This window comes from Orycteropus afer, unplaced genomic scaffold (genome assembly GCF_000298275.1).
Source record: "Orycteropus afer afer isolate SDZICR_OR568_19922 unplaced genomic scaffold, OryAfe1.0 scaffold00112, whole genome shotgun sequence".
Lineage (NCBI taxonomy): Eukaryota > Metazoa > Chordata > Mammalia > Tubulidentata > Orycteropodidae > Orycteropus > Orycteropus afer.
Window position 1 is genome coordinate 285,004 of NW_006921699.1, and position 9,859 is coordinate 294,862.

Sequence of the window (9,859 nt, forward strand, 5' to 3'; positions counted from 1 at the left end):
TCATTTTGATTACCTTCTTTCAAATGCATCCTAATAAAAAAAAAAAAAAAGATAGGCCTTCCCTGAAAGATAGCTGCATTTCTGCATTAAAGGAAAATAAGCATCACCAACTAATCCCTCAGTTAGAACCTTTTTGTTTAGTCCTATACTCTTTTGTTATTTAAATCTCCCATAAAACAAGTCTAGCGAGAAACTTGCTCTTTATGCTTAAAATAAAGCCAAAGGAAGTTGGAATGGATTTTATCACAGACTCCCAATTTCTGTCTTATAAAGAGAAATTTTAAAAGGATAGTAATATCCTTTTTGTTTGCCAAGGACGTAATATCCTTTTTGTTTACCTTTTCCTAGGTAAACTAGGAAAGGTTTAAAGTAACTTCTTTTTTCATCCACCCACAATCACCAAAGGAATAATGCCATCTCTGGAGGCTAAGGTCAGTCAGGATATTGAACATGCCCTCCTCCAGACAGAAGACTGAAAGCAAGAATAAATAGATGAATAATGTTGGTCATTGCTTTTAACAGCATAAAAACTGAAATACTTCAACCCATATGTCTCTTGGTATCCTGAAATTTTTACTTCTCTGCTTTCAAAGAATCAAAATACAATTTAGACCTTGTAGGAAACTACCCCAAGTTTTGCAGGCTCTAAAACACCTTACTTGGTACACCAGTCTCAAAGAGCTTCCCAAGACAAAGGAAAAAGAACAAATACTGGTATTAGAAAAACCACCTAAATTTCTCTTTGGCAATCATTTTAAACTTGTACCTTAAATTACAGCAAATACAGCTTTATGCTACATAAGTCAGCAGTTTCCTAAAAGTTTTAGGAAAACAGAATTATTCAAATAACACTATCATCCTGCACTACGCACTATTTAATTTTTTATTAGAATATCAGGGAATTTTCTTCCTTCACTTTCCTCTGCACAATCTTAAAGGATACTGGTATTGTAATAAACTATATGGACTTTAACCCAAAAACCAAACCCAGTGCCATAGAGTCAGTCCTACAGGACAGAGTAGAAATAACCCACAGTGTTTCCAAGGCTATAAATTTATATGAAAGCAGACTACCTTATCATTCTCCAGTGGAGTAGCTATTGAGTTTGAACCACCAACCTTTTGGTTAGCACCCAGATGCCTTAACTACTGTGCCACCAGAGCTCTTTATATGGGCTTTGTTATTGTTGTTATGTGCCATCGAGTCGTACCCAACTCATAGAGACCCCTCCTTGGGTTTCCGAGGCGGTATATCTATGGAAATAGATTGCCCAACGTTCCTTCCAAGGAGTGGCTGGTGGGTTTGAACCGCCAGCCTTCTGGTTAGCAGTCAAGTCCCTTAGGCACTACGCTACCAGAGCTCTTTATACGGGCTTTAGTACCAACAAATTAATTTACAACAAAAATTAGCAATATCATAACACACAGTTTAAAGAAACAAATGTTCAGAATAGTCATCATCTTCTACATGTATTTTTAAATCTATGTGATCACTTACTAATAAAGTAACTGCTCTAAAATTTTGATTCTCTGGCAAGAAGATGACAGAAATAGCCATATCTATAATCCCTCTCATTTATGTAAGTCAGCAATCTTTAACTCGGTCTCAGAAATGATGCTTCTGTAAGTTTTTATGATGAATACTGTCCATTTGATTTCTTAAAGAAGATTAAAATAGCCTGAGAAACTCAGGCACCTAGTAAGGTTTCCTTTGGAAATTTGAAAAATCTTGATCTATGTGAACAAATACTCTTAAGTCCTCATGGAAAGAGCATTTACTTATAAATAAATACTTTCAACAGAGCTAAAATGGTGGCAATTTTTACACATTTTGGATATAATTTTGTCTTCTTAAATAGTTTACTCAAAATAATTTGCTTATTCTTGACCACTCTGGGATTTAACTATGAAAATTAGAATATTATGCTAGCCTGATAAGATCTGAGATATTAGAGCCAGGTATTACGCTGTACTAGGAGTGCTGGGCTTTTCAAGTTATAGCTTTATTTCACAGGTTTTCTGATTTCTCCTACAGAGCAAAGTGATAGCTCTTGACTACCTGTTTCTGGGCTGCTGTCTTTAAGCCAGTAATTGGCAAACATTTTCTGTAAAAAGCCAGAAAGTCAGTAATATAGACTTGGAAGCCATATGGCCTCTTTCAAAACTAACAACACTATTAAGAGATAATAATTAAACAAATGCAAGTGGCTATGTTCCAATAAAACTTAAAGCCAACCAAATGGCCAGGTGACTGTGAATTACAAAACCATATAACTTATAGATTTAGTAACCAAACATTTAGACACACTAAACCTGTGTTTGGAGAGTTGAAAAGGTTCACTTTGAGTAACATACATGGACTTTTTTATCAATTTTGGATAAACTTGATTTATTTGATTTGAGGTTTCATTTATTAGTGACTCTCCTTTTAGTATATGCCTCCATGTTTCTGCACAAATTACCCATTAAACAGCCATTTTCATTATCAGAATTTCAACAGTTGGAATTTATATTTTTTTCCTTTGATTTAATGACAAAACCAAAAAAATACAATGACAGAGCACACCAATTCCTGGTCCTATAACACAGCAATAAGATACATTTTATTTCTGAATATATTTGTTTCATCAAGTTCAAACTATTTATACATTTAAGATCTAATGGTTTTTCTGGTTTTCCTCAGTTAACACCTCTAGCAAGAAGAAAATGTGACATTATTTTAGGACAAAACTTAGTCTCTCAATTTAAAAAGCAAGAAAACAGATAAACCGTTAATAAATTTACTTACACTTTCATCATCATCTTGTGCTTCAGAAATCTGGGAAATATATTTCTTAGGTATCACCAGAAAATGTGTTGGTGCTTGAGGGGAAATGTCATGAAAAGCAAGACACTAGGAAAAGAAAAACATCAAAGTTTTAGTATCATTTGGCAGGCAAACTTAACATTCTTTCCGAGTATTCACTGAGCACTAACTACATGCAAGGCATTGTATTAGGTGCAAAGAAAACAGAATTATATATAATACACATGGTCCCATGTGCCTTTTCACGGAACTTACAAACTAATGAAAAGATCAATTTTAAATAAAGGTCACTAAAGGTCACACATCTTACAAACAAAGAGTGAAATGAAAGATTATAAGAGGAAAATCTGATTTAGATTAGTGGTCAGGAACCACTCTGAGGTAGTAACATTTAAGCTGAGATCTAAAGGACAAGCAGAAACTAGTCTAATTGTCTACCTTTCATCTCATGCAAATTTGATATGAAAATCACACTGCCTTTCATATCTCCCCACACTCGGGTTTTTCAAATGTTTCTTCTGCTGCAATGATTCCCTTTCCCTCAACAGCAACTTTTGTCTAACTTAAACTGCTATTAATTCCTCAACTCTCCACAACCTCTGATTACTCCTTTTCCCCCATCACGCTCTGTGGTAATTAAGTTTCTGTGTCAACTTGGCTGGGCCTGGTTGAGTGGCTGGGCAGCTGGATGTAGTATTCCCCATGATGAGACTGGTAATCAACTCCATGGTGGAATCTACTGTGAGCAGCTGAGTAGCTGTGTGGTCTGCTACTTGTATATAAGGAGAAGCCTTGGGGAATGGTCTTTAGCTTACGGCATGCTTAAAGCCTGCGTGTAGTCGTGTAGCTGTACAGCAGCCTGCCATGCTCTGCCGACCTAGGGACTTTCAATGGACTTGAATTAATGGCCTGCCAGTGTGGCTTGGTAATATCAGGACTATGCCTTATTACTTGTCAACCTTGGGTTTGTTAGCCCCAGCAGCCAGCAGCTGAGTGAAGAAAACCCTCCAGCTTCAGTGAGCTGGGAACAGGAGACAGAGCTGAAGCCCAAGGCTGAGGGGCTTTCACCCAGGCCCTAGAACCTGGAACTTTGAACTTGGACTTAAAGCCTCCAAATTGTAAGAATAAACTCCTATTTGTTAAGGTCATCCCATTTGTGGTATATTCCTCTCAGAGAGGCACTAGGTAACCAAAACAACCCCCTTCTTCAGGTCAGGGGTGCCTGTTGTGTAATTTCCTGTGTTTTTCCTTTACTGCTTCCATTTGTCTGATATTTGATCAGTGCTTACTCTCGCCACTTTATTTAACTATTTAAGAAATTTATCTACTCTCTTGTAGAACTGAGCATTTACACAAATCATTTACCACACTTGAAATGTCTGTAAATAAACATATTACATGAATGTTTTCAAATTTCTTGTTCTCTGGTGAAGGTGGTAGCTGCTCAGAACTGATCCATGCTTATCTGTGGCACAAATAATTTTGGTACGCCATAAAAAATGCTGTATCAGATTGTTTCATAGTGTTAAACTTGGGTTTAATGGGTTCAAAAGTCAGTATTTCAATGATCACTTGGAAAAGGCAGCAGCAAATTTTTAAAAATATTTTTCCTAAAACAATTTCCCCCAAATAATGATAAATAAGGTATTTAATTTAATTGACTCTAGGAAACGAAACTGTAGATACGTTTGGATCTAATACCACTAGCACAGCATAAAATGTTTCTCTGATAATCCATACTTAAATTAACAAAAAGTTTACAAAATTTCTAAATGAACCAATCTACTGTCCAGCTTTATTTGAAATACCAGGAAAAAAAAAAAAACTCACTGCGAGTCAATTCCGACTCATAGCGACCCTCACTGGGTTTCCAAAGCGGTAAATATTTACAGAGGTATATTGCCCCATCTTCCTTCGCGGAGTAGCTGGGGATTTGAACCACCAACCTTTTGGTTAGCAGTCAAATACTTTAGGTACTATATCACAAACCCATACATACAACAGCCCCCTAAATCTTTCGCACAAGACGTCTCAAAGTCATGTCAAGTCGGCCTTTCGAAAACAGAATTTCACCTATAATGAGGTCAACACAAACTACAAAATTTCGGGTCGCCTATGGCAAGTGTTTGGCATAAAATTGTTTCCTGTCGAAAACAAAAGAAACCATTCAACTGCGTACACATGGAAAATCTTCAGTGGGAGAGTCCATAAGAAAGCAAATCCCAGACGCGACCCCATTCCTAATCTCCGAGCCAGGGTTGACCTGCGCGGAAGCGGCCTGCGGGTGGGCCCCGGCCCTAGAGCGCAGTGCGGCAAGAGGCGCCCGGGAACGCCCCTGGCTGGCCGGCTGTGCGCGGGAGATCGCGGAGATTGGGCCCAAGTCAAGGCCGGATCGGGTGTCTCCCAGTCAGGCAGAGAGCGGGCGAGATTGCGAGATTCCTGACATAGGCAAACTCTGGTGCAGCTGGGCAGCTGGCAGGCGACCACACCGAGGACTCGGCGCGCCCCCCACACGCGCTCAGACTCCACGGACTGGACACCGCGAATTGCTGGAGGCCTGGCCCGCGCTGGGGCTGATAACAAGTAACCGGACCGCCGGCACGAGCCGGCAGGCCGCCTCCGAGCGGCCGCGGCCCTGCCCTCTGGCGGGGGGCCCGCGACAGAGGTCAAGCAGATCCCCGGCCAGAGAGGCCGGGTCCCTTTCCTTCTCCACCGCGCTGCCTAAACCTTCCCTCCCCTCTGCGGAAAATCCGAGTGTCCACGGGCCGCTGCTCCCGCTTCAGCCCACGAGCGAGGCGGTACTCGGTGCCTACCTGGTCATCCTCAAAAATTATTTTGGCTGGGATTTCCTTGCGGATGATCTTCCCGAAGATTGTGTCACCACCAGGCCGAGCGGCCTGAGCCTTGGCGATCTCATCTGCCATCTCAGTCCCCCTCCTGCGCCACCGGCTCGGTGAAAAGCCCAGGAGAAGGAAGGAGCTGGGGTAGCCGGAGGGAGGCGGGAGCGCGCGGCCAAGCCTGCGTGGGGACCGCTGCTTGCGCGACGGAGCTGGCCCTGCGCGTGCGCATTAGAGATCTGAGCGGCGGCTGTGGAGGGCGCGCGGGAACCTTAGAGGGAAATGTATGGCGAGACCAAGTTGAAGGAGGTTCCTAATCTGAAGTTCCAAGGAACCTCAATGAAACTTTTATTGTTTAATTTTCTTTCCTTCCTTTCTTCATTTCGTACCTTTTCTCCTTCCATCCATCTCTTTTTCGGGGAGTGGATTTTCTGAGATAAGCCCTTCTTCAGTTACCTATGGATGCTTGTAGGAAAAGTTGGATATTGTACTGAAAAGACTTAATAATCAAAGTGTGCTGGAAACATTAGTTGGCGGAGATCCCATACCACTTCTCGGGGATTAGGGTCGCGATAAAATTGTATTCGTTTTCATTTTTGCAGCAGTGTTTCACTTTTCGGCTACATAAAGTCTTGTTTCCACCAATTAACCCCTCCACTGGGCAGTCTACAACTGACTGGGAAACCCAAAGGGGGTCGCTATGAGTCAGAATCCAGAATGACTCCAAGGCAGTGAGTTTGGGTTTTTTTGTTTGTTTGTTTTGCATCGGTTTTTCTCTCTAGAAGTGGTTCTTAACCCTGACTACACGTTAAAATCATTTCGCTTTAAAAATTCCGACACCCTGGCCAGACCACAAATCAATTAAACTGGAATCTCTGGTTGTGGGACCTAAACATTGGTAGTGTGTAAACCTCCCCAAGTAATTCCAATCCAAGTTTGAAAATGACTTCTAGAAAGAACTATTCCCAGCAGTAATTAATGTTACATGCCCCATCTTAAAATTTTTCTTAACCACATACCGCCCTCCATATCTCTGCTCCCTTTTCAGAGTCTTCTATATATTGTGTCCTCTTTCTCATCTTTCTTTTTCAAACTCATTTCCCTCTTGTCAGGTTACTATGGGCCTGCACTCAGAAAATCCTATGGCAGCTCCTGTTCTGATCATACAGTACCTCTCCACATCATTTGGTTGCAAGTGACCATGCTCTCCTTTCAACAATACTCTTCACTCTCCTGGTTTTGCTCTCACCTCTTCTAGCCTACTTCACCCCACCACCAAACCAGCATCCCCTGCCCAGAGTACTTCAATGGCCTCCTAACTAGCCTCTGCTTCCACTATAGTCAATTTGCCATGCAACACCCAAAACAATCTTCGTAAAATATAAATCATGATGTCATTCTCCTGCTGGTAATATTCTAAGACTTTGCATCACACTCAAAACAAGATCTAACATCTTTATAGGATTCTATGTGATCAGGCCCATGGCTGCCTGTTTTACCTCATTTCCTTCCATTTCCACCTTATTGACGGGCTTTACCCATACTGGGTGTGGGAGACAGTATAATGGTCCCCCCAAAGATGTCCATGGGAGCTCTTGTAGCATAGTGCCTAACGCACTTGACTGCTAACCAGAAGGCTGGTGGTTCAAACCCATCAGCCACTCCTCGGAAGGAAGATGAGGCAATCTACTTCTGTAGTGATACTGCCTCGGAAACCTAAGGAGGGGTTGCTATGAGTCAGGTCCGACTCGATGCCACATTAACAACAACAAAGATGTCCATAAATCCTTGAAACCTATAAATATGTTACTTTATATGGCCAAGGGGACTTGAGGTGGGAAGATTATCCAGGTGGCCCTAATGTAATCACAAAGAGAGGGAGGTGAAGCAGAAGAGTGACAGATTTGAAGATGCTTTCTTGCTGGCTTTGAAGATGGAAGGGCCCATGAACAAAGGAATGCAGACAGTATTCTGGACGTGAAAAATTCAAACTGGATTTTACTGGGCTAAAATCAAGGTGACAGCTGGGCTACATTCTTTCTGGAGGCTCTAAGGGAGAATCCATTCCTTTGCCTTTTCCAACTTTTAGAGGCCACCTCCCTTCCATCTTCAGAGTCAGCAGCATAGTATCTTCAAACCTCTCCTTGCCTCTGCTTCCTTCTTCCACTTACAAGGAAGGATCCTTGTGATTACATTGGGCCCACCTAGATAAGTCATGCTACTCTTCCCATCTCAAAATCTTTAATCACATCTGTTTTATCTGTAATGTATTCAGAAACTTGAGATTACGACATGGACATCTTTGAGAGACCATTGTAGAGCTCCATGAACTTACACGATGAACATGTTGGAATTTTTTGTTCAGATCTGGCTCCCACATTTTGACATGCAGACAAACCAGGACATGTTCTCAGAAGAACAATCAGGATAGTAAAGAGCCAACTCATTTGTAGAACAGCTGAAACTCAATCTAAACCACTACCATTGAGTCGATTCTGCCTCATAGCAACCCTGTAGGAAAGAGAACTGCCTCATTGAATTTACAAGGCTATAAATGTTTATGGTAGCAGACTGCCTCATTTCTTTCCCACAGAGTGGCAGGTAGGCTTGAACCGCTGACCTTGTGGTTGGCAGCTGAATGCTGTTCCTTCAGAACAGCTAAAGGAATCATATATTTATATAAGAGAAGAGAAGCCTCAGGACACGGCACTTGGGGAACTATATTTCCAAATACTGCCAGATGAGGGATTTTGGTTAGGTGAATACATAACTCTCACTTGCCAGAAATTATCACAATGAATTACCAATTTTCAGGAAATTTGGTTATCATCCTAAATGGGAAATGAATCATAGCATCTTTTAATCATTTGTTAGCATTCAGAAGGCACTGCAATGCAATGTCACAAGACAGAATTTGTTTCCTGGACAAAAGACAGTAAGGTAGGTTTCACTGCTTGATTATATTGAGAGGTTTTCCGCAAATTGAATGTATCTTAATAAAAACACAAAGTCAACTATTATCTTGCTAGGTCAGGATGATTTGCCAATATTCTTTCAGATGTCATAAATTACTATTGTAGAGCAACATCATGGGATCTGCTTAAAGTGAAAGCAAAACAGGTTTACTGAAGGATAGCAAGGGAGTGGACCTGGAAGACATCCAAATTCACAGTGATGATAGCTGCTCTGCAGAACAATGAGGAAGAAAACATTTCTGTACAGTTGGAGCAGGAACTAAAAGTTACAAAATAATACTTGGCTGAAAGACAATCAGGGGAGTCAGAGGCAGGATAGTAAAAGCTAGGATTTGGCAGGGATAGGTGGATAATATATGTGGGATTACATGATGATGGTCCACGGACAGGTTTTTCGAGTAACCTGTAAAAATTACTTTCTCAATCATGTCTGTTTTTGACAGTCTATTGTCAAGATTTATCAATAATGCTGTGCATTAAGACTTTTCTGGTATAAGTTACGTCTTACATTTCTATACCCTTTGGGAATAGATCCTACACCTGCCAGACCTCAGAGAAAAAGAATGTCTCTTTAGGGCAGCATCAAGGTTAGGTCCACATCTAGATTAGAGAAACATTGTTAGAAAGGGCAGCTTTAAAATTCAACATGGATTCTAGGCTCAAGTCAAGATTTTAAAAAGGAGCTAAGGTAACGCTTTCAAACTGTTCTATTTATACACAAGAAGTATCTCTGATTTTAAACTGTCATACAATCACAGAGAAGAAAATGGGCCTTGGAAATACATCAGCGCAAACCTTTCACTCTTAATGTGTAAATGTTATCTAAACTGTAATCTGAAAGGCTATGGGGGTAGGGAAAACTACCAATGAAGATATGGTTGAGAATTTTGTTGATGCATGCAAGAGCAAAAGTTAAAAGACACTTAAATAAACGCTATATGATTGTTTGTGAATAAACATGATACCAGTAACATCCACTTCCGACTTTATTGACCAGCAAAACCAAGGAATAGGACAAGTAAAGGAGGCAAAATATTTAGGCTTTGGGGTTAGATACTTAAGACTAGTATCCAGACCTGCATTTAGTAGCCGTGGGATCTAGGCGAGTAACTCATCCTTACCTTCCGAGTGAAATGAGAAAATGAATGTACAAATTGTGCCTTTAGGAGTTAGCGTTCCAATGTCCGCTGTAGTTGTTAGAACTTAGTTCTTATTTTATGTACGTTCCCAAAAAGACACTC

General features: G+C 40.9%; 1 protein-coding gene across 1 annotated transcript in view; it reads right to left on the minus strand.

Moving 5' to 3' along the window:
- The window catches only part of HINT1 (histidine triad nucleotide binding protein 1), a 31,616-nt gene extending 25,886 nt beyond the window's left edge, over positions 1-5,730 (minus strand). The window contains exons 1-2 of the mRNA XM_007943716.2: positions 5,620-5,730; positions 2,789-2,893 (exon numbers count right to left, since the gene is read on the minus strand). Of these exons, the coding sequence (XP_007941907.1) occupies positions 2,789-2,893; positions 5,620-5,730 (216 nt within the window). The remainder of the gene's footprint in view (positions 1-2,788; positions 2,894-5,619) is intronic.
- Between the last annotated feature and the right edge of the window lie 4,129 nt (positions 5,731-9,859).